The 25125-nt window shown below is 41.1% G+C and overlaps 3 protein-coding genes across 3 annotated transcripts; 1 reads left to right on the top strand and 2 right to left on the bottom strand.

Annotated features, from left to right (window-relative positions):
- Nucleotides 1-876: 876 nt before the first annotated feature.
- zgc:162707 (UPF0524 protein C3orf70 homolog B) lies at nucleotides 877-11409 on the bottom strand. Its single transcript, XM_034886596.1, has 2 exons — nucleotides 10837-11409; nucleotides 877-3334 (listed from the first exon to the last, which is right to left on the bottom strand). The coding sequence occupies exons 1-2, from the start codon at nucleotides 11018-11020 to the stop codon at nucleotides 2631-2633; spliced, it is 888 nt and encodes a 295-aa protein (XP_034742487.1). The 5' UTR covers nucleotides 11021-11409; the 3' UTR covers nucleotides 877-2630.
- A 687-nt stretch (nucleotides 11410-12096) lies between these two features.
- On the bottom strand, nucleotides 12097-21098 carry ehhadh (enoyl-CoA, hydratase/3-hydroxyacyl CoA dehydrogenase). Its single transcript, XM_034886546.1, has 7 exons — nucleotides 20838-21098; nucleotides 19550-19653; nucleotides 18543-18712; nucleotides 18135-18246; nucleotides 17422-17526; nucleotides 14511-14852; nucleotides 12097-14064 (listed from the first exon to the last, which is right to left on the bottom strand). The coding sequence occupies exons 1-7, from the start codon at nucleotides 20909-20911 to the stop codon at nucleotides 12812-12814; spliced, it is 2160 nt and encodes a 719-aa protein (XP_034742437.1). The 5' UTR covers nucleotides 20912-21098; the 3' UTR covers nucleotides 12097-12811.
- Nucleotides 21099-21368: 270 nt separating this feature from the next.
- tmem41aa (transmembrane protein 41aa) lies at nucleotides 21369-25125 on the top strand. Its single transcript, XM_034886599.1, has 5 exons — nucleotides 21369-21628; nucleotides 22437-22587; nucleotides 23193-23354; nucleotides 23817-23955; nucleotides 24346-25125. Exons 1-5 carry the CDS (start codon nucleotides 21459-21461, stop codon nucleotides 24564-24566), a joined length of 843 nt encoding a protein of 280 aa, XP_034742490.1. The 5' UTR covers nucleotides 21369-21458; the 3' UTR covers nucleotides 24567-25125.

Genomic DNA, 25125 nt, shown 5'->3' with positions numbered 1-25125 from the left:
TTTCAAAATGTTGAGTTACACGCAACCCAGCCTATACGCATACACACACATATTCAAACACACACACACACACACTCACACGCAAGTCCGTCCAAAGACTTTACATGTGCTTGCATCATCATCCTTTTAATTTAGCTTCCTCCGCCTAGCCCTGCAGTCCCTCAGAGCACCCCTACTTTCTCATCCTCTCCCACTTGCACAGCCAGTAGCACACTTCTTCATCACCTAGCAGATTAATCAATGTACACTTATTAACAAAAAAATGATTAACATTTCATCCCGGCCTTGGTTTTCTCTTTTTTCCTTTACAAATTATCGATAGATACAGTAAAGCGGGTAAAGAGAAACATGGAGAAATCAATCTGGGCTCAAGTTCAAGGTGAAAAAGGCCCTTGCATGGTCCGACTGGACTTTTGCTGGTGTGGATCAATACCAGGAAGCATGGGGGTCAGAGCTGGAGTGGCTTAACTCTAACCTGTATTGCCATAATTGTATCTAATACTAAAATTGAGGCACAGGTCATCTTAAAACCATCTCCACTATCACATCAGTGATACATTAAAAGCAATTTTTTCTCTTGCTTTATTGTGATTTTTCTGTGGGAGCAGTGCAAGACATTAAAGGCGACATATGAGGGAATGTGAGAAAGAAACACAAAGCACATTCGTCTATACATTTCTGAGGAGAAAGAGCTAATGACTCAATTTATGAGTATCCCTCACTTTGCTTTTCTATTCCACACAATCTCTGAAGAGCATTAGTCATCTGTGTGTCAGGTGGAGGAAGTTGCAGTGTTTTTCAAAGAAGATTTAAACTTTATTTTTGCAGAAAATGCCCCACGCTGGCAACAAAAGACAAAACGAGGGAGGAAAAGTGTGAGTTTTATTAAGATTTATTCATATGAAAATAATATAACATTAATAGAACATATTATATGTATTATAATGAAGCTGGACTGTGTTCGGTGTAATGTCAAGGGCTGTCCCTGAATACAAAAAAAGCATTTTAATTGATTGACAGATACAGGATTGGTTCACTCTTTGAATCACATATTTGTTAAATTGGTTTTTGACACAAGGGACTTCTGCAAATGAATGCAGTCATGCAAAATTGTTTTTTTTTTAAATCTAGTGTATCATTGCAGCACTACATATTTGTGAATATTTCTGTGTTGTTTTTTTTACAGATAACTCTCCAGGAAACACAATTAAAAAAAGAATTGACTATTAATAAGCTATCTCACCTTTTATATTCGAGTGCATTTCTTATAACATTATGTCCAACATCACAACACCTATCTCAGAATCCTATTCCATACTGTAATCTCTATGCATTAAGTGACATTTTTCTGCCCCATAGCACAACGTTAGTTACACTCTAGTCTAGCCGGCACACCTTATGCGAAAGGTCCCCTTTCAGCTGGCATCACAAGCCATTTAACCATCAAGCCCAAGAAGCCAATAGCAATGAAGGTTCACGTATTATTGTATACGTTTATATGTCTATGTTAGATGTAGTCCCTCTTCACTAGGTGTCTTGCCATTTTCTTTTTTACAACGTGACTCCTACTTTTGTCACTGTAGCTCTTCCAGAGACACGTGCTATTTAATTTCTTGGCAGCTAATAGAGGTCAATGCAAGTCTTGTTCTGCTTAACGCCTTTTTCAGTCCACTGCCGTTCAGTCCAGCTTGACCAGAAAAGTTGGTCAGACCAATGTGTTAATGTCTGATAAATGGTTTTAAAAGAGTATCCTTGGCCCTCGCTGGCAGGTACAGTACAGGAATGTGCTTCTGTGTAATCCTTGATTGTCTAACACTCACCTACCTCTCGTGTTGGTGTCAGTAAAGTGCACACAAACTGTGGGCCGGGAATCTTTTGATTAATGTGCCAAAAGCAGGTTTGTCCCAGCAGCTCAGGGCCGAGCAATTAACAGGTTACAAGGGTGATGTGCTTCAGGCTCATGAGAGGTAGCTGGCCTCGTAGATACATGTAATATGCTGAAGTGTCAGAATTACTTATACGTGTGGGTGGAGCCAATGACAAGAGAACAAGAAATGGAACGCTTATCTGCCACTTAAATGTTGAATTAGGGATAAAGTTTGACTGCCAGATTGATGACTGTAGAACTCTTGAGAATTACCTAACTGCTTATTATTATCAGAAAACCTACGTATACCACCTTAGTTCATACAAGATTTAGCTCCAGTAATATATAAGAGAAATCTTGGAAAAAAGCTTTTCCTCTTATGGAAGTCCACAAACTATTGATTCCTTTTGTATTTTAGATTTTCACTGTATAAGTATGACATGTAGGAAGTCTATTTGGTCGTCTGTGAATATGCTTGATATTCTTGTGCTTTTCTCCTGTACAGTATTGTATTAAGTTCTCGAAATTCACTCCATGCAGGGGATGTGGACAAAGGCTGGGTGTGAGTGCAGACATATAGTCCTCGGCCACCTGCAGGAAAACACATTCAACTAACCAACCCAGCAAAGCCCTGCTGAAGCAATAGAGAGGGGTTTGTGTCCTATTGGTCTACATAGAATAAATCCTCAAGTGTTCTTCTCAATAAGTCTGCTCTGTAGCTCACACTCCCTCCCACCTGGTGTCCATGATGATGTTGTGTCAGTTACACAGTTGTTTCAATCTTTTCAATGATCTCTATCATTGACTTGGAGGGGGAGAGCAGAGAACAGTCGTCCTGATCCCAGAGGCTGCCAGGGCTGGAGTTCCCATCTGTGCTCAACTCCTCGTCTTCCTCCTCGCTCTCCTCCTCGCAGGACTCCAGGTAGTGCAGACCTAGCGCATTGATGCCAGAGTCCTCAGAGCTGGACGGAGAGGAGCAGTGGTCCATTTTGGGGCCTTTTACCTTATCCACGGGGGTAGGATGTTTGTGTTCACTGTACACCTGCTGGACCTGCTGGACCTGCTGGACCGGCTGCCCAGGCGCAGTTGTATGTTGGGCTGGCGGTGCAGGCTTCACTGGTTGCCGTGGCTGAGAAGGATTTAGGGACATCTTAGGTGTCGCAGGAGCAAGTGTGGGAGAGGTAGGAGGTTGAGGTGGTTCTGGTAAGGGAGGTGGGGGGCGTTGCACGTAGCACATCTTTCCATTGATGCGTTTGACAATGTAATCATCCACAAACAGATCCGCGATGACGCAGTACTTGGGTGACTCCAGGTGAGGCGGGGACTTAAAGCAGGGGGCGAGCTTCAGGAAGCGCTCAGCCAAAGAGACGGACAGGTCCATGGTGTTACTGTACTCTGTCCCAACAGCCGGCACGGTTGTGCTGGGCAGCTGGCACACATTGGTCATGGGTTGGTACACATACTTGCCTAAAGGGGAAAAAAAGGAAATGCTTTGATTAACTCACTGTGCACTACCTGCTCAGCAGCAATCAGCAGATTGACACAGTTACACACATTTAGCTGAAGAGACAGATATTTCTAAAGTTATAAACCAAAACCAAAGTAAAAGTTGATAATATGTTAGTGTTGTGTTTACAGCTTGTTCCGCTGCTCCAAAGTGAGAAAAAAAACAACACTTGATGAAGGTTCAAATCAATGTAAAATTAGATAAATCCCAACTATGGCACCATGTGGAGACTTTTGGCCGGAATCCCCACAGCAGCACAAATGCACTCTGAAAATTGTAATTCATGTAAATAAGCTTTTGACAATTCATTTTCCTCTTTTTCTGCATTAATTGTTCCATTATGTTTTGGTGTAAACCAAATAAATGTCTCCAAAAAAACATTTTTGAGCATTTACATATAACAATTCCTCTCTTTTCTTATCCTGTCGACTCGAACATATTTGATGACACTTAAAGGGACGTATAACTATCTAGCAATCAAATGTGAACCCTTCTCATCATTTAAATCCTTAACACTTGACCCTTAGCTCATAGGTTGTTGTATCTAGCAGATAAATATAATAGTATTACTAGTAATGAATAAACAGCTTTGTTTTCAGCCAGTCTCGACTAAAGACACAGTTTTGAAGATGCCAAAAAAGTGGGTTAGGAATATAGTGTGTCTGGGATAACTTATCATCTGTCCTTTCTAAAAGGTTGTAACAATTTTCCCATCACAAAGCATTTTGTACTGCCAGAGGCAAAATACCTGCCTTTCCATTAACTGAGGTGGATCAGCAGCCAGAGTGTAACATAGTTTCCATTTCAGGCCTTCCGAAGCACTGCAGCAATCATTTTTTGACCCTAGGAAGCTGATTCAAGACTTAACTTAAAAATGACCAAATAACACATTGGATAAAGGCCATACAACAACGGTGTGCTGATTTACACTATATTTCTAACATAATAATGGTGTAATATATCATGTCACATAAATCCTTTATGAGATAAAGGCCATACATTTGTTCAGGAAAGTTTCCATAGTCATACACACATTTTCTGATGCTTTCCTTTTCAGTTATGCCCTCCCATCTTGGCAGCTCAAATACTGGTGGTGTTTGTGCAAAATGACTGCTCCCAAATGTTACTCATTGTTTGCAGCCCACTGCCTTCAACTCTGAGCCGCGCTGCCTGAATAGTGCGGCTCAGATGTGTGTTTAACAGGCTCCCTGGAGAGAGAGAAGATGACAGGCCTACAGTACGCATCACTTCCTCTCACTGTGTCCTTGTCTTTTCTTTCACTGGCTGGGAGACTCATTCAATCAAAATCTGCTCCCAGGTTACATTAAAAACATCAAATTACTTCAAAGTAAGGAAGTTTTGAGAGTTTGCTGATGAGACATTTTTGCACCACACAAATTATATTTTGTCAGTTTACATTTTTTTTCCTTTCCACAATAGTTAAATGAATTCACATGACCACCTCACTATTTAAGGACAAAAAAACGGTGTCATCTACACATGTGAAGCAATAAAGATTGGCTTGATGTCCGTAAACTTTGTAAACACTGTAAACACAGGAGCTAATGTGGGTACAGACAAAAGGGGGAACAGTAGCCATCCTCTGTTTAATGAGAAACTCAATGGTCCATGTTCAGACTGAGACAAGCCCGTTCAGGCAGACACAATAGCGGCAACAAATGACAGCTAAAGCTGTAAAAGGCAATGTGTTGACATTTAGTTTATAGCATATTACATCTAATTGCATTCATCCATCTGGAGTTTGAAATACTAAAAGCAGTACTGGGGGAAAAAGACAGATGCATGGGTAGACAACAAAACAGACAGACATACTGTACGGCGCTAACACAACACCAACACCAGTTGTCCAGTCTTGCAGATGGAACACAGCCTGTCTGCAGATTTACAAGGTGTGTGTGCAGAATGCAGAATTAATTTGTATTACAATGAAAATATCACTGTTTCCATCACGCTCAGAGGACTGAGCGTTATGTTGTATGTGAGATTGATCTCACTCAGTCTGGCAAACAAGGAGAAAAGGAGAATGTTCACATGTTAAGCAACACAATACATTCTTAAACTGCAAAAGGAAACTGAAGAAGTGTTTAAATTAACAACAAGACCTGCAGTCACACATTGGGGTGGGAAGACGTGGGGTGGTGTATGGGCACGGCGGGTGTGGGGGTGGGCACAGATGTAAAAACATTTGAGTAAAATCAAGAGTTCATTAGGTTAACGAGACGCGGGAAGAAGAAGCAGCTCTGTCCTGATAAGTTACAGAGTGCTCTCTAGCGGAGGGAGTAGAACAGAGGATCTACATTATGAGGAGCTCCCCCCTGCCTCCATATTGCATGTCTTCTCCCCTCTCTCCAGGGCCTTAGTCTGGCCAACGGCAACACAGTCTGGTTTAATACAGGAGATAGTCTCTCTAAATAATGCAGCATGTAGCTCCTCAATCTCACAATCTCATCTTGGTACCCCTCCGTCCAAATTTCAGCTTCACAGTTGCTATTAAGACTGCAACTGGAAGAAAATACTTGGAGAATGGAGTATTATTGTTAAAAAACTCAACATGTATTGATAGGCCTTGGCACGACTGTCTGACACAGATCCTACTGTTGGCTCATATCAAAGCCTCAGTGGAGGCTGAGTCATTAAAAAATCCCTCAGTTGTTTGAGCTGAAGCCAGAAGTCTTTATGTGCAACCTGAGCAGACCTTCTACCTCTATGCAACACACCAATTCAAAGCAGCATACTGGCAAAATCCGTTGAACAAAAAGCAATTATTTGAGCAGATTGTTTTTCATTTATCAACAGCTGCTGCACCCATTTGGCCAGTGGTTACGGTCCGCTCACACATCCGCTGCTCTTTGTGTTTAAATCTGTCCAACAAAGAGGCTGCTGCAGGGGCAACAAAGTCAGTTTCAGGTTTCAGCGATAGGGTAGAGTCTGACCCAGCATCATGTGAAACGCCTTTCCTATTTCCTGTTCCATGCCTCCAGAAGCAAAAGGATTTTCCTGACTCGCAGCCAGTATAAAAAACACTGTTTAGTTTGCTACCATGATGAAAAAAAGAAAGTCTCTGGAGTGTTTATCCTGTACATTGTGAATATGTTGCTTAATCGCTTCAAATGAAAGGTTGAGATTTCTTTTTTTAAGTTTATATTAATACAATACTTACATGCCCAACCTTACTTCATAAAAAGGTACTTTAATCACAGTGATCTGCTCTGTTGATCTACAGTATCAGTAGGAAATAGGCATTTGAGCAGTGTGGCAGGGCAGTAACAGCGTGTCCCTGTAAGCCATGGCTGTGTGACAGTAAGCCAGCATGAACAATACCAGGACCCGGAAACTGAAGCAGCTAAATGGCCGTAAGCTGTCACTCATTTTATTAGTTACACCTGTGCTTTTGCTATTGTGGCATGTCTTTCTGTAAAAAGTGTTGTTCTCTCCATTTATGTATGATGGACCTATTGTTATGACACAAGAAGTACCACTAGGATTTAAAAGCATACATGGAAAATTGTGGATAAAGGTGAGGCTGTTTGCTGCCTTTTCAAAAAGCTGTTTGTCACTACAGTGAGGTAGCAGTCATCAAGAATGAACGCGACAACAATTAAGTGGGTGGATTTATTAGAAAAAGTGACCTTGTTGCATGCAAATACGCATTCTAAAGCTCAACGCAAAGCTAATATAAGGCTTCATTAGTCTAAGTTAGCCAAATCAATGCGGTTATCTTATAAAGTTGCCGACTTTCTTGTACATAATTCCTTCTTTGTGTTTTCCCGTACTTGCTGAACTGCGTTGAAGGGATAGTAACATAAACAGGCAATGTGGTGTTGTAATAAAACAGACTTCTGCAATTATTCTTTCTAAACTTGTTAAACTTTTTAGTTAACGTGGTTTCCAAATATGAACAATCAATCAAAAAAACATCCCTTCTGGCCTGTGCTAACAATGTATCGAGCCTTTCATAATAGCAGAAGATTTTTAAGGTTCAGCACTGCAGCAAATTTTGTATTGGTCAGCAAATCGATCAATATAGGGCAGAGCTTTATCTAATAAGCCTCCATATTTCCCTTAAGAAGTAGATTCAAGCTACAGCTGTGCGGTGACAGATGAGATGGGAACATCTGACAGAAAGATCCGCATTCTATCTACAACAACAGTCCAAGTTGTAACATTTTTAACATACAAAATTGAAGCTGGCAGTGAACGAGCAGACTGACGAGTGTTCAGGACTAATTAGGGTCTGTTAGACTTTCTTAATGAGTAATTCCTTGCCCTGCCCTGTAATTGTAATCAGTTAGTAGAGGATTAAGAGAGAAAAATATGATTTAGACCAGGTGGTTCCAGTGTTGCTGTGAGCAGAAGCTCTCATCAGACATGACATATTGGCGGTGACACTAAATACAACTAATTACCACTAATGAGAGGCTTGGACTGATGTCACCAGCTGGGAACACTGCCTCCACATACATCCAGTCCCAGTTTTCCCCATTTTCTTAGCCAAAGGTTTCAAACAGCTACAACTCAGTAGAAACTACTAGAAGGCAGTCAAATCATCATTTTTTTGGTTGTTGCTGTAGCCTGCAAAGATGTTAAGCGTCGTGTCTGAGAGCAGAAACTGAGAGGAAGACAACCTAAAGGTGTTTACTTTGTAATGGCATGTAGGAAATAGGAGAAGACAGTAATGAAGTCCAAGGTAATCACTGCTCCAAAGGTAGGATAATGGAAATAATGTATTTGAGAATTAAAATGCTGAGCCCAAGTCTTATTACACATTGACCTTTTGTATTTGTTTGCTTGGGAACCTATTAAAAATGTAATTAAAAAGGCAAACTACCAAAGCTCCCTGTGGTGAATGCACAATTATCAGCCTCAGAACAAGTTTATACTCAAGGCGACAGTCATAGGCACATATAAATTAAAACGTTATTAAGGCCTTACAACATTTTCACTCTTTTCCATCCAACGCTATAATGTATTAGCTAGAAAGAAGGGCGTGAGCCAGGAAGCGCAGGCGGGCATTGCATGCAGAAGCACACTGCACACTTTTCTCACCGGGTGCCCTGTTTCTGCCTGATTCAGCTGATTTATTCTCACTGTGGTGCATGAGTACCCAGAGAGGGAAACCTGCAAATTACAGCGGGAAGAGATGTGAGAAGAGAAGAGGGTGAGCAGCTCCATTATGATGTGGCTGGTGCTGTCTTCTATAGCATTACAAGCCTGAATGAAATAATGGGGACAAAGTGCTCCATGTCAAGTGTGCCACATAGTTTCCGCCAGAGTGATACATTTTTCAAAGCAGAAAGGAGGAGCAAGTCTAATTTTCTAAATAATGTAACAATAAACAGGCTTTGCTGAACACCTCAAATCCCAGATGTGGCTCCTAATAAACATCGGAAAGAATTCCTCATTTTTCAGATATTCCAAATAGCTTGGCTCATTCTGGATGGAGGCAAGCATCTAAATCCAATGATTACATGGCAAAGATTACAATGTGACTTGTGCAGTTGCACACTATAAGCCTCGACTGAGTGGTGCAGATTGGAGGGTGATTGTGTTTTACACTGATCTGAGGATTTTCAGAGCAGTCAGAGATGGGATGAATTAGGGCAGCACAAAGAGACGGACATCCTGTCAGGTTCAGACAGAGTAACTGTGGTTCTTTAGCAGTGTGGAAGTGTGGAAGTGTCAGATCAAGACAGGTTCAAATGGAGAGAAAGTGTCTGAGGTATAGTACATGGGTGGTGAAAATGCCCCAACACTCCTGAAAGTGAAAAGAAAATTGTCATGAGTGATAGGAGCTGCTGTCCTGTACTCTCTTACCAACTTATATTGTGGTCATACTATTGAGTTAAGTTGACATGATCAAATATTTGGCTTGTAACTTAAGAATATTAGCCATCGAACTTAAACAACTGATTGACTTTCTCTGAACATGTGATGATTTTGTGGCCAAATGTCATACTTTAACAGTTCAATGCTAAAGAATGACCTAATTCTTTTGAAAAAATATGTATTTCAAAAAGTTATTCATTTTGAATAAAATGATATAATAAATGTTTCATATTGTCCATAAACCCCATGAAAAGTCCAAAACAGTGTGTTAATTAACCTTTTCACCATCCCTGCACTGTCTGTAGCACTCAGCCCCGACCCCTTTCCTTCCTACGGAAATGTAAATCTTTAAGTTAGAGTCACAACTATACAGTTTTATTTTTTAAACCGGCTAGAAAGCATGACTCAAACAGGACATGATAGTGCATCTATTGGGGACTATTTTTAAAGCTGTGAATTAATACATATTTGGTCCCCTAAAGACTATTTACCACACTTGGCTTGTCTGTGAAAATTGACTTAAACTAAACTACAGTGCCCATGTTCATCATGACGAAGAAATGATGTGTTTAAAATGGTCTATGACACCGAGGATTAAGGTCCTCTTTCAGGCTTTGGCTACACAGTCAATACTTCTTAGTAGAAGTAATTCATTGTTGGGTTTTATCTTGAAATCTGTTGACATTAAGTAAAATATCACAAGACTTATTCTTTAAAGCAGAAATGAAAATGCTGACAAGTGTGACGTCATTGCGCATTTTTCTAAGTATCTCCACAAACGATGAAGTAAAGGAAGGCAGATTTTAATCAAATGTATTTGATTTTATGATTATTTTTCGTCGGTGTACTCCTTTTGACTACATTATAGACATGCACATATTCTCTCGTATTGTGTAAAATGCATTCATAACCGGGCTTGCATAGCCGAAGTTGCAGGCCTGTACTTGGAGTTCAATACAAAGTGAATTGGAACACATGGGAATATCAAACGTTAAGATTATTTAAGTAGTTTCCACTTCTTAATACCTTTAAACTTGAATTAGTTATCACTTACAGTAGATACATGCACTTACAGCAAAATCATTTAACATCATTATAATTAGCCTTAACATAACATTAGAATTGAGATCTAAAAATTCAAACAATATGGATACCGATGGAATCTGTTTCAGTCACTACATTTTCATGGCCTGCACTGAACTACAGTACACTATATACACTGACAGTTGGGTGTGCTTCTGAAATGTGCAGCCTCCATTGTTTAGACTATAAACTCTCCATAGGGCGTCTGTTCGAAGCTCTTTGATAAAGGATGGCTTTAATGTGTCACTAAGTTGGGCATCGATATTATTGCAATGAAAAACAAACATGTTTGGAAGTTTATCAAAAGATGAATTACATCGCTGGGGAAGAAAATCTTCACTCCGATCGCGTCAATATCGAGTTCATATCTGCTACATTTTGCCCTTTTCAGTCGAGACACAATGCGAGGTCTACAGAAACTGACACTGCATTCACACCACGGCCGTGAATAGCAGCATGCTTTGCCACCACGGTGACAGGGACATTTCTGTTTATATACAGAAAGCTATTAAATCACATAAAACAAACTTACAGTGACACCAGCCCAAGTGGCAGCACCAGTGCAGCTTGAAGCACTTTCCGTGGCTGTGGGTAGCGCAGATGGAGAGTCCATCACAAGGCAGGAAGTCTGGTCTCCCGGCGCAGCTCTTGGCCAAAGCCTGCGCCTCGTCCAATTTCTCATTCTTCTGACACTTCTGTGCTCGCGAGGCGGCCATGCCAACATTTCCTGAATCAAAAAAAGAAGAAGCTCCGAGTCCGAGTAAACTACAACATAACCGCGAGGGACCGAGCGGAGGTTTTACGGACCACGCAGCCCACGAAGCTTCTCAATTTGGAAGACAAACGCGAAAGGCGGTGCTGGATCTCCTTCCAGACGTCCAGAGCAGCTGGGTTAACGCTCTTTCAGAAGGGGGGTGGGGGGTGGGGGGTGCTGTAAAAGTAGAAGAGCGTCAATTAGCTACGTGTAATGTCACATTCAAAGCCTCCCGTGGTCGTGATCCACACGTCTCTTTATCTTCCCGTCGCGTCACGAAGCTCCTCTGTGTGCTGGTGACGCCGTGAACAACGGCGCGCATCTGAACTTCATCACACAACGGGAGGAGTCCACCAACACAAAGCCAGCTGCTCTGCGCACTTCAAACACACATCCAGGCTTTCATCGGCCCCTCTAAAAGCTTCAAACACCAGGGTCCGGATCTTAAAGAAATACCAATTCACCTCAACAGCTCATATTTACAAAGAGGCTATACATATATATATATATTAATAATCTGGGTAATATTTCATAAGCATGTGGATTGTTAAATCTTAAATCGAATTTTTAGGGTCATGCATTAACTTGCTTTGAAACAATGAAAAGTTCAGAAATACTGTTCTTGCAGACAAAATGGAGCATTGTAGGCCTACTGTAAACTTAATCCAGCTGTTCAGTTTGGAGACTACATCCGCTAGATGGCAACCCCAACAACACCTAATCATTGCTGGGGCGTGGGATTTATTCGAGAGTGAGCCACTGATTTATATAAAAGCAGTTAAGAGCTGTGTGTCTCCCTCAGCTCTGCTCTGTCACCGCTGCAGCTGAGTCAGCAGAAAAAAACAGAAACCCGAGACGAATGCAAGAAGAACGTTTGACCGATTAACCAAATTAAATAAAAGGGCCACAAGCCGTTTCTTGGAAATACTCATAGTAAGGTTAAAAAGCCAAACAACTGCTTAAGTTAACACTGTACATAGTGTTCCAGCTGTACACACATAGGACAGTATAAATCACAACAACAACAAAATCAATACATGAGTTTATAACAGATCTTTTTGAGGTATTAGATGATGATAGACGACATTGTGTACATACAGTAAAAAGTGTACCAACATTTATTAGGCATATGAATAGGAAATATAGGAAAATCAGTGAAAGCATCTCTTTGGCATGCAGATGTTGCAATTCTGAATGTGATTTATCACATTTTGGAGCATTTAAAAAAATTGTTATTACAAAGTTAGTTGATCACATCCTTTCCATAAGCCTTTCTTTTTTAATTCTGCACTAATCTGAATTACCATTTTATTGGTTACATCTTTAAAATGTAATTCGAAATAATAGTATAATGGCAAACCGGCCACTTACATACATGAGAAAGACAAAATATTAGAAAAAATTATACAATTGATACAGTATATTGCAAGCTGAATCAACATCCCTGATACAGTGTCAACAACAAAAACTCTCTTCACAAAGATAGGAGCTATCATATTTAATTGCATATCATTGTTTATGTGTACCTAATGCACTGCTAACTCAGTGTACTGTAGGTCCACATCCAGAGACATTATGATTTTAAATGACAAAAACCACAGCAACCTCTTACAATATCATCCATAATCCCAACATACATTCAAAAATCTGCATTATTATACAGCGCAATATAGCACAGTCCATTTTCTTTTTATTAAAGTATAAGACTCATTATTAAAGTGAATAAAGAGGTTACGGCTGATGTACTTGAGATTTAAAGTTGGCTTTGGCGTTTCTTGATGACTTCCCCCCACCTGTGGATAGGTGGACTGCCGCTGGCCACGAGCCTCCTGAGGAGGCTGCAGGGCTGCAGGTAGGGCACATCAGGGTGGGCCTGCTGGTAGTGCTCCAGCCTCTCCAGGACCTTTGCCAGCCCAACCATGCCGGCATAGAACATGGGACCTCCACGGTGCCTGGGCCAGCCATAGCCAAACACATAGATGACATCGATGTCTTCGGGTCCTGCAGCAATTCCATCCTCCAGGATGCGAAAGCCCTCGTTGATCAGGGCGTAGAGGCAGCGCTCCAGCACCTCCTGGTGGTCTATGCTGCGTGGCACTAGGCCATGCCGGGCTCGGTACTCCACAAGAAAACTGTGCAGCCAGGGGTCAGACCTGGCAACCCGACTGCCGGGTTTGTCATACCGGTACCAGCCCTGCCCTGTTTTTTGGCCAAACCGTCCCTGCTCACAGAGCAAGTCTCCCAGGGGGCTGTACCTGCTGCCTTGTCGGATTCTAGCCGATTGCCCTGATGCCGTGTCAGGCTGTACCAGCTCCTCTCTCTTCCTGATTCTCCAGCCTACGTCTAGCCCAGAGAGGTCTGACATTCTGAACACACCCATGGGAAAACCAAACTCCTCCAGCGCTTGATCTACCAACTCAGGTGTAGCTCCCTCCTCTAACAAGAAGAAAGCTTGTTGGAGGTATGGCATCAGCATGCGGTTCCCCACAAAGCCCCGGCAGTTGCCAACTGCCACACTCACTTTGCCCATTTTCTTTCCTAGTTGCATGGCTGTGGCCACAGCTTGAGGAGAGGACCGTGGCCCATACACCACCTCCAACAGCTTCATGACATGGGCTGGTGCAAAGAAGTGCATCCCCACCACAAGCTCCGGGTTGGGCATTTCAGAGGCTAGTTTGTCCACATCTAGTGCAGAAGTGTTGGTGCACAGCAAAGTGCCTGGTTTACAAACCGCAGACAGCTGGTGGAAGACGTTAGTCTTCAGGGCCATGTCCTCAAACACAGCCTCGATGACCAGGTCAGCTTCTGCTACAGCCTGGATGTTTTGGCTGTAACTGATCCTATCAAGCCTAGGAGCAACCCCATGTCTCTTAGCACCTCGCTCCAACATGCCAGATACTGCCTGCTTTGCCTCCATCAACTGCTTCTCCTGGGTCTCCACGGCGACCACAGACAAACCTGTCTGAGCCAGGGCCACTGTTATGCCTCTCCCCATGGTGCCAAGACCTTGTGGACAAAATCCCATGGTGACTACATAAATATAACCTCAGAATCATCAGTGAAATATCACAGACATTTATGACCGACTGAAAACAGTAAAACCAGTTATACAATGGATGTATAAATCACAGAAAATCCATTTTTTCATGCACTCTACACAATACTAGACTGTTAATAGCTTTAGCCCGGGAGCATGACGTTTTTCCAAAGTCTGCAATTTTAATGCACAAGCTGCTGAGCTTCACATATCCAGATTGTCAAACATCCAATCCTCCCTGCAGAGAAGACATAATTCATCCACTCTCAACCAAACTATACTGTAATTGAGGGCTTAGTTTCCATAGGCAACATGAATTTGGAGATTCCGCACAGATAGCTTAATGAGTCAATGTGCATGTGCTTATTGAAAGCTTAGACAAATAGAAATAAAAATTAAAAAACAAAGCTCTTACCGATGACAGCTGCTTTATGTACGGGCCTAGGCTTGCTGGTCTCCCAGCAGGCTCCACTGGGCATCCTCCACCTGCCAACGGCTCTCTGAGCAAAGAAACAGTACTGCTGGGCACGGGTCTGGCCTGAGTTGAAGAGAGTGGCCATCAGCTCTTGCTCTCGCTCCATACCCTTAGTGTACGGCAGAGTGGCTGCCGCCCGCACCGCCTGGACACATGCAACTGGTGCTATAGCTCCACGGGCACTCTGACGCACCTTCTGCATCACACCCTCAAACAGAGCATCGAAATCCGACGGAAGTGGACATGGGTAAGTACTTATACGACGAGATTCAAGCGACTGACCTGAAATAGAAACATGGAAGAAACAAATCAAAGATTTACTCTCGAAAAAAACACTTTTTGTACACCTACATTATTTTACTTTACTTTTTGAAAAGCGCTTCCGAGTTAACATTAGTACCGCTTTTTTCCACTTCTTTTTCAATTTGTCAGCCAGCACTCAGTCTGGGTATAATTGGCCACTCAATTACTAGAAAAGCCAGTAGAAGTGTGATTTGACAGACCATTTTCAACAAAATTGGAGGGGCTCCAGCATGAATGCATAACACCGATCTGAAACTATAAGAAAAGAAAAATATGGTTCTGGACAAAATAGTTGGTAAATTTCCAGAGCAAAGGGGGAACACTGACTTTTTTTGATTCTCAGACCTGTGAGCAACAAGACAATCCTGGAGCAATTTTGCATGTGAAACTAGATGAGAAGAGTTAATATTGGAGCCTAAAAACTTTACAACACATAAGTTCCTGTCCGTAGTGATGGAAACTTGCAAAAAATGAGAGGGAAGAGAAGAAGGCCACTCGGCTAAAACCTTGTTAAAAGCATCTTATTCCCATTCCTGTCTCCTCTGACATGATTACATGAGACAGTAGACAGAATCCTTCACAGCTCCAATGAATATACTCAGCCGTGGGTCTGGGCCAGAAACTGGGTCACCATGGCAAAGCTTAAAGGGACAGCAGTCACATCTGATCTGTTATATCCACTTAGTCCAATAACTAACAATTTTGTCTAATAAAGGCAGTCTCAATATATCACAGAGGAAGAATGAATGGTAAAGGTCATTTCGGGTCAGCAAAAAGTACTTTCTGGAATGTCAATGACATGCTGTGTGTCAGTGGAACGTGATTCCAATGTACTTTAGGAGAGCATTATTGCAGCGGTTAATCTGTAAATGGTTGAGCTGTGTCGATGGATTTGTTGTGCAGCAAGTGGAAAGCCTGGTCATCCTGACAGATGTAGCGGGCAGATGTTGCAACTACTGGGGTACAAAAGATAATCTCGGCACCAGCAGAGACTTGAATCTGTGCGTGTGGGTTGTGTGTTTGAGTGTGCATAAATATATACCCATGCGCCAGCTATACTGCTGTGTAGCGTTGTATGGTTGCATGTATGCATGTGACAGACTAAATCTATTCTGTGTTGGTTGACTCACCAGCCGTGCATCTCAATGTCACAAACATTCACGTGTTTTGTTTGTAAATTTAGACACACATTTCCTGTCCCAATTTAACACCGCCGCTTCTCAACTGAAGAATGGAGTACCTGTTAAAGTCTCCACAGATTTCAGTCCTATCACATCTCCCATCTTGCACGCTTCTCAATCTCTATCTGGCTTCTCTATCTGACTCATTCTAAGCCTCAGTTTTGCTAACAACACTCACTTTCTCACAAAAGCATTTGTAAGAAGACTGCAATCATCTTTGGAAATGTTTTACACGCAATCCTGAAGACTTACTATTGACATTTTGCAGACATAGTGAGACTGTTTGCTAAAGGCGGAGCATTAGGCACAAACTAACAGGTTTCATACGGACTATAATATAATATCTTAGATAATGAGCTGTCGTAGCAAAGAAAGCTAGCAACTAGACTTGATCAACGGAAGTACATTTCCAGTATAAAGCCTGACATCTGGCACGTGGTGTCAGAACTTCAAGCTAGAAAACTACACACTGAAAGTGGCAAGTTTTGAACAACAACAAGACATGATGTGTTAATTAAAGAACATTGGAGAAGTGCTGGTGTGCAACTGTGAACAGAACCAGGCTAGTCATTTCCCACTGCTTTCGGTTTTTATGCTAAGCTAGGCTAAACTAAGCTAAGATAATCAACTTCTGGTGGTAGTCATTTTTAGTGAGAGTGGTATCGATCTCGAAGGAAACAATAAAGTGTCTCTAATTTCAAAGTATTCCTTTCAAATAAAAAACAAAATGTATATAAATATGGCTGCTTTTGAACTGTTTTGAACAATAAAGTCATCCTCTACACATCAGCATCTGTGGAAAATTTAAAACATGTCACAATCAATCTTAAATGTTATATTTTTTAATTTAAATTTTTACTGTTTTATAACGCAGCACATGGCAAATCTGAATGGGTTATCCTTCACACAGACAAGAAATACATGAAATCATTTATTAATGATTTACAATAAATCATTCCTGGTAAATTTTAGGGACGCGGCACACTTTGGCAATCCATTCAGTGTGAGTGATGAGTGTGATTCACGTGCACAGAGAACTCCTCATCCTCCTGAATGACTGGCAAGGGCCCATTATTAATAGTCAAGGAAGGTTTGTCCCTTTCCGCCCTTCTGAATAATACAGCAAATGCAGTGAAGACATCAGAGCAAATGTGCCAGAGCCATGAAACATTTATGGTTTCTGTGGTGGTGGATCCACTTGCCGTGTATTCTGCTTCCTTTGACTTCCACAAACCTACATGTCGACACTTCTTGATGTCGGACTTGCCAAAAATAACTGCTCTGGGGAGGAGTTTTTCTTCCTTCCACTGAGTTAATTTTAAAACTAGTGAAGATTAAGTGGATGATATACCAGCGGGCACCCTCACCTGCAACACTCAGAGAAAACTTCACAGCGACATCCACAGCATTGTGATCAGTAACCTGATCCACTATGCCAAGTTGAAGCGCCTGAGCGGCAGTCACGTGGCGGCCTGTGGGAGACATGAAGGGCATCAAAGGTCTATCTGGATGACATGTGACATTTCAAATTACTACATAAGGAATAACGAGCCGTCCAGGCATTCAATACACCAGTAAAATGTTAGATTCTGACATTTATTAAACAATGACACAAAAGGAGTCTTTAAAAAGAATCACAGTTTTCCTAAATCCTAAAATTTGTTAATAAAATTTCAGAACAGAGCAGCGAATTACAGAAAATTCTTCTCTGGCTGTGAACATGGTAAAACTAAACACCTACTGATCTCTGCTGGTCATCAGTGTAAACTACCAATCTCTACATAACAGCAGCTGCACTCTTGTGTACGTTTATGTACAATCAACAGATCAGTCAATGTTAATATTAGGTTTTAAGAACTACAATACGTAGAGACATCTGCATGTTGCGTTCTCTGCGTGTTAATCTTTAACCACAACTAAATTACAAAAAAAATTCTAAAACCTGTTCAGAAAAAGAAACCAAGATATATGGTGACTTCTTCAGTTTTGATACTTTGTATCTGGTTTGGTACTTTAAATACAGTCTTAATTTCTACTACTAACTCTGTAATAGTGAGGCAGGTTGACCTGTCTTTGCTACCTGTGGTGATGAGGTTTAAGGCCGCTGGGACCCCAATGAGCCTTGGCAGACGCTGGGTTCCCCCTGCAGCTGGCAGCAGACCCAGAGTCACCTCTGGAAGACCCAGTCTGGCCTGAAAGGACAAAAAAATTGATGTTTTGTTCATGAAATTAACAGACACAGGGTTCTCTGGCCAGTACATGGGCTATTACATGGCCTAGAAGGGTGAAAAACCTTCTTTTACACCACTAAATGAAACCATCTAAAACATGTGTCATGGTCAAAAAAGGCTGTGTTTTAAACTGAACTTATTTCTAATGACTCTGGAAACAGCAAAACAAAAATAAGAAAACACTGTCAGTTAGACACTGATGCAGCTCGACACTGACCTTAGAGAGACAGAGAGAGAGATCTGAAGCATGAACTAACTTTAGAGTGTGCGATTCGATAATGACAGCCAAGTGCCAACTCAAGGCCTCCACCTAAAGCGCTTCCCTCTATGGCTGCCACCACCGGCTTGTTCGCAGCCTCGATGGCGTCGATCATCGGTACCAGTGGCGGTCCAGACATGTTTGTCCTAAACTCCTTGATGTCAGCTCCTGTTATGCAAAATGAAATTGATGCTGTTATCACGGGGGGGGGGGGGGGGGGGGAATTAAACAGAAAGACAACTCACTGTAATATTAAGTGCATCTTATTCCACGAAGATGTTTACTTCTGGATGTCTTCATTGAGGGGGTCAACAAATACTAGGAGGGCTTGTATAGATAATTTGTAATAGTTCGTGTTTATTAAATTTGGTATATAACACACAGTTGCACCTTTTATTTATTAAATGATTTATTTTTGATTTTGTAATATTTGTCATGTGAATCCTGCTCTTATCACCAACATTTACATGAAACAAGGGTAGTAATATCATTTCTTTTTTCTTCCCTCCATGGTTGTTTCCAGTCTGAAGTGTATCGCACAAATCATAAAACTAATTAGTACATTTTTTTCATCATGTTAAAATCTGTAAAAGGTTTGAAGGTAGTAAACTAAAATACAATGTTTATATATTTTGATGGGCTTTGAATGCACTATATAGTGATGCTCCAGTTAATTCCAGTTTAAGATTTCTAGCCGGTGTAGCATTAATTTCTTTTATGAATTTCTTTTCTTAACTTCAACAGCCCTTGGTCCCTTGCTGAGGAGCAGGGGGACTCATTTCTTGTAGATTGTAAAATATCACTGAAAGAAGGCATCAAGTGTGTGATGGGGGCCAAATAGACCCATTGTTTGGATACAGAAAGTCATGGAGTTTTGCCTTTTATTATCTTAAGGGCACACTGATGACAGTTCACATCTGGAAGTTAGAATGAAAATGACTGATGTGGGGCTGTGCCACTATTGTGAAGTTTTAAGAAATAAAAAAAAAAATCACGTTCATGTACCTCCACAGAAGTTTCCATTCTGGCCACAGATGACCACAGACTTCACATTTTGGTCACTGAGTGCTCTCTCCACCATGTCAACGATGCCTTGCCTCACCGTTGCACTGTATAAAAAAAAAGACAATGTTATGGTACTGGATGTACAGTACAATATTGCTGAAGTTTACCTTTTAGTTACGCTATAAACTGTTATTAGCTAGGCTTAAGTGGCAATACAGACCCTTATGTTACAGTCATTCTTCCAAAACATTATGTGGAATATTTACAACATGACATACATTTAATGTGGAATATGTTTTAGTAACATGTGGCAGTATAGTGGCCTAAATAGCAAGGCGGGCAGGATAAATCTGTGTGAGAAAAGTGCCCCTCCCCTATTGCCACAGCTGGGATGCCTTTGAGCAAGGCTGTTTAACCCCTATAGTCCCACATTGCCAGACCTTACTCCATAGCGCTGCGGAGCAGTTAAACCCTAACTGCTGCAGTAGATCATTGACCAGCAGATCAGGCTCTGTGTGTATGTGCAATACCCATTATACTTTCATGGCAATACCATAATATTACAAGTGAAGTGCTGCATTCAAAATTCTTGCATTATCAGCAAAATGTACTCAACGTTAAAGTACTCAATATGCAGCAGATTGGCCCACGTCAGTTATTATTGTCACTGATTTATTTCAATGTAAGCAGATCCAATAAATTGGAGCAATAAATTGGAGATCGAGCTAATTTTAACTACCTAGCTAATTACTGTACAACAATGTATATTTTATAAAGTCAATACAGATTTTTTTTGTGTTTTTTGTAGATATGTAATATCTAGTAAGTCTAGTATATCAGTAACTGCTGTCAAGTACTGGAATAAAAATTATAGTATTTTTCTCAGAATTTCAGTAAAGTACTATTTCAATGTAAATAACATGAAAATAGTACAGTTCTTAAGCAAATGTACTACAAGAGACTATACTAACAGCTATGGCTATTACGTTCCAACATTGATTTACGTAAAAAGACGTTGTTCTGACGCCACCCTCTGGCAAACAAATACAACGGTCGCTATATTATTTAAAATCTTGTGCTGATAAATCAGGTCATTCTCTTTCGCACACAAGTTTGTGCCCACCTTATAACGTGCAAGTTTAGGTAACGTTAGCATCTCGTTGATATAAAAGTCCCCAAGCATATGCAGTAAATTGCCTTACCACACCACAGCGTAAAAACCCGCATGTGAACATTATGGATCATGTATTAAACACGTTCTTCAGCCTTGTTTTGGACTTCAGCTCACCTAAGTGCGTTGACAGGCGGATTCTGAAGAGTAATCAAGCCAACAAACCCCGAAACACGAGTATATTGAGCCATCGAGCCTGTCGACCAAAAACTACAAGCTAACGCACTTATTTTTGGTGCGCGGACTGAACTTTGGAACTTAACTCCTGTTGGCAAGACTACATTAGCTACCTTTATCACACATCAATGCGTTTTCCAAGCGGTCATCGCCTCTTTTTCTTGTTTCTACTGGTAGTTGATGGCAACGACTCGGAACATTACCGCCCCCATCTGGACAAGATCAGAAAACAACAACTGTCCATTTTATTGTTTCCTTCTTTTAATGACACAGCGTTAATGTAATTATAGAACAATAATGTGTTACATTTGAAATCAAATATTGTAATAATCCCAAGTCTGTCGAGCAACTCAACACTGTAGGTGTTATTTAACATTATCTCCAGAAGATGGCAGTAACGCAACACCATGGATACCAGCCACCGTTAAACCAGGTTAAACCTCGAAGAAGAAGAAGAAGAAGAAGAAGACGACGACGACGACGACGACGCAGACTCAGAGGTTGGCCATTATTCCTCTCAACAACAAGTGAATCCGTGTTCTGGCTGACCAAGTGACGAATATGCGTTCACTTCTCGGACTAATCGCTGTTGTTGCTGCAGCCAGCCTGTACCTGTATTCACTGTCCCTGTACCTTCCCGCGGCACCGCTGCGACGTCCTCATCCAACTGCCGAGAGGAAACATGTGGAGACAGTGGTGTCCACTGACAGCTCCGAAGAACCCAGCAGCAGGTGACTGACCGTAGCGTTAGTAGCTTCTAGATAAAGATATTATATATGTATAAACAAAGTATCTCTCTACAATATTTAAAGAGGAATTTGACTGTAACGTTACTATCACTAACGCTATCTAATGTTATCATGCTCCCATCTCATCCCAGTGTCTTCATACTCACTCACTCACCACAGTAATAATAATAACAATAATAATAATAATAATAATAATAATAATAATACAGTGACATGAACAGTGAAATGTACAGTATAATAGCGTCTCTTACCTCGTCATGTTCGTCCTCTGTTTCGTTTGTCTTGTCTGTGCAGCTTCCGAATCCAATTTAAGGGAAACTTGTAGACTACATTGGACCAGGTCAAGATCCAAAACCACTATACCTAAACTTGTCATATCTGGACTAAATTATCACAGAGAGGCTACAGATTCTTAAAACAGTTTCACAGTTGTGAAAATGCTATTCTATTTATGAAATTATGAAAATAAAGGAATTTGTTACGGTTTTTTCATATGTAGGCCACATTGATCCAGATCCAAAGCCATACCTAGACTTGTCAAATCTGGACTAATTTATCCCAGAGAGGCTAAAGGTTGACAAGGTTAGGTACAATAGTTTTAGATCTGGACCTGGTCTAATATGGTCTAGAAGTTTCCCTTAAATCTCCAGTTAACTCAGAAGCTGCGAATCGGATGCCAACTTCAGCGTGGAGTTCAGAGTGATTACAATTATATAATTTGTCCATAGTTCCCTGTGTCTATTCATGGAAGAAGATCGGATGGTGTGACTAGCTGTTGATGTTCTTGCAGGTTGAAGTTCCCCTCAGATCTGGAGGAGCTGAGGGAACTGGCAGAGCTCCTGCAGTTTTACAAGGCAGAGCACACTGGATATGTCCTGCTCCTCTTCTGTAGTGCATATCTCTACAAGCAGTCCTTTGCCATTCCTGGATCCTCATTCCTGGTAAAGATAAGATAAGACAATATGGTAAAAAATAGTTTTAAATGTTCTCTGTACTGATGCATGGATTTAATTTTGATCCCTCCCCAAAAATGGTGTGTCTGGAAGATGTAAAAGAAATACCGCCTGATGACATCAGCCCCTCCTGGCCAAGGCTACATTTACTTAAAGATGAACTGAACTGGAATTTGAATAATGGTGATATAACAGATGTATTTTATTTCTTCTCCCTGGTACAATTATTACATCTGGAAATGCTTCTCACCTGAAGGTGAGAAGCATTTCCAGATGTATTTGTAATCCAGCTACCTCAAACGACAAAGGGTTGTCGGACTTCCCTTTGTATTAGCATTTTGTGACAGTTTTTCTCCCCCACTGTTTAATCCTTACAACTGAGCGTTCAGCACAGAGAAGAGACCTCACCCACACCCCCCCTGTTGGTTAAAGGGACACCGACATCTTACACTTTAAAACTGTTGGATCACAGAGTATTTCTCTTCTTTCAAAGTCAGAGATACAGTAACTGTGCATGTCACAGCTGGTCATTACACACCCATATTGATGTTGTCTAGTATTAACCCAGGCCATCTCCGCCTGTCATTGTGCAGAACATTTTAGCAGGAGCTATATTTGGACCATATCAAGGACTGCTGCTTGTCTCTGTGCTCACCACTGTGGGGTCCACCATGTGCTACCTCCTGTCCCAGGCCTTTGGAAAGCGCTACATTGTTACCCTCTTCCCTGATAAAGTCTCCATGCTACAGAGGAAGGTAAGTCTGTGAATGGAAATCATCATGATGGTTACATTGTGCCGAAAGTAAAAGAGTATAGAAAATGATTGTACTTGTACCTAAAAACTCTTTTTTTAAGGGTCCCAATTAAACTTAACATTGTGATTCTTTTGTAAAATGTGACTCTTATTTGTAGGTAAATATGCAAAGTTATAACACGGGTAATAACATATTTTGTTTTTCATTTTTATTCACCAAAATGTATTGTGTCTACTATAAAAAAGTCAAATGGTGATTTTTGTCACGTTCCTGTTGAAAACCTAGACTGCAGTTTATTGTGGTTACTATGACTTGAAACTGGATTTTCTGGACTGTTTTCTTACAGTATCAGAAAGTAATGTGAAATAAGATTTACACCAAAAAGAGAATTCACAAAAAAGAAACATGCATCTACGATCCCTTGGTAAATTCTAACATCTCGTCTCACATGTCATCTCCCAGGTTGTTGAGAACCAGGACTGTTTGCTCTTCTTTCTGCTCTTCCTGAGATTCTTTCCCATGACTCCCAACTGGTTTTTGAACATGTCTGCCCCTATTGTTAACATCCCCATCACCTTCTTCTTCTGCTCAGTCTTCATTGGTAAGCACCCATGGATCAAGTGATTGACAGCTGGTTAGATTGACAAACACACGCATTCATCATTCTGTTCGTCATGTACTCAGGAAGCGCTAAAACACTAAATCAAAACAATACAGATCATTTTCCATTCTTGGGTTCCCCCCACATAGATAATAACACTAAAAGGAAAAGGATTTATTTAGGTTACTTCACATCACCTAAATCTAACACCTAAAGGCCACTTTAATGGTTGTTTTTAGGTTGCATGCTAATGAATATGACCAGTCACATTCGTCCCTCTGTTAAATCGTTAGTTTCATCTCATTGAGCATTTCCCTTAACACTGCAAATAAAACTTCATATAATCATGTCTAACTTGATTTGTTCTTGATCTGCCATCTGCTTTCACAGGTCTCCTGCCGTATAACTTCATCTGTGTACAGACAGGAGTCATGCTGTCTGAGGTGGCGTCGCTGGATGACTTGTTCTCCTGGGAGAAGTTGCTGCAGCTGCTGACCATCGCCTGCATGGCTCTGCTCCCCGGCGCCCTCATCCGCCGCTTCAGTCAGAAGCGTCTCAAACTGGATGTCCAACCGCAGAATGGGCTCATCACAGATAAGAAGGTCCAGTGATTTGGTCTGGGAATTAGTTTGTTCCCTGGTGCTTTTATTGCCATCTGCCCTCAAGAGTGAATGTATGAAGAGAAACTTTGCCTACACAAGTGTAAAGATTTCTTTTATCTGGAGTCCCTTACTGTTCTGCAGCCATCTGGAGATGGAGAGCTTTTAGGGAATAACAAGAATGGCACAGTGGGTTTCGATGCCAAGTTTTTTATGTGATCACAACTTTGTTTGGGCACCGTATGTACTGTACATAGATATGTGAGTGTATAGTAATCATATGGAGGGAAGGAATTTAAAGAGACTTTGCTCGTGCACTGTTATTATACAGTAATAAGAGTTCTGCTTCACTGTAACAGCTATTGTTTTAAGTGCCTGTCACGCAGTGAAAGACTGTTTGAAACGTCTACCTCCAACATGGACTTGTGGAAAAGTACATGTAACGGCCTACTCATGTTTGATTGTTAAGATGCGTGTTTTTTGGGCTTATGATGTAAATTATTTGATTTGTTACTGAAATGCGTATCTTGTTTGACAATCACATTTTGCAATTTATACATTTTAATACAGT

This window comes from Etheostoma cragini, chromosome 11 (genome assembly GCF_013103735.1).
Source record: "Etheostoma cragini isolate CJK2018 chromosome 11, CSU_Ecrag_1.0, whole genome shotgun sequence".
Taxonomy (NCBI): Eukaryota; Metazoa; Chordata; class Actinopteri; order Perciformes; family Percidae; genus Etheostoma; species Etheostoma cragini.
This window is presented reverse-complemented; position numbering and strand designations above follow the sequence as displayed.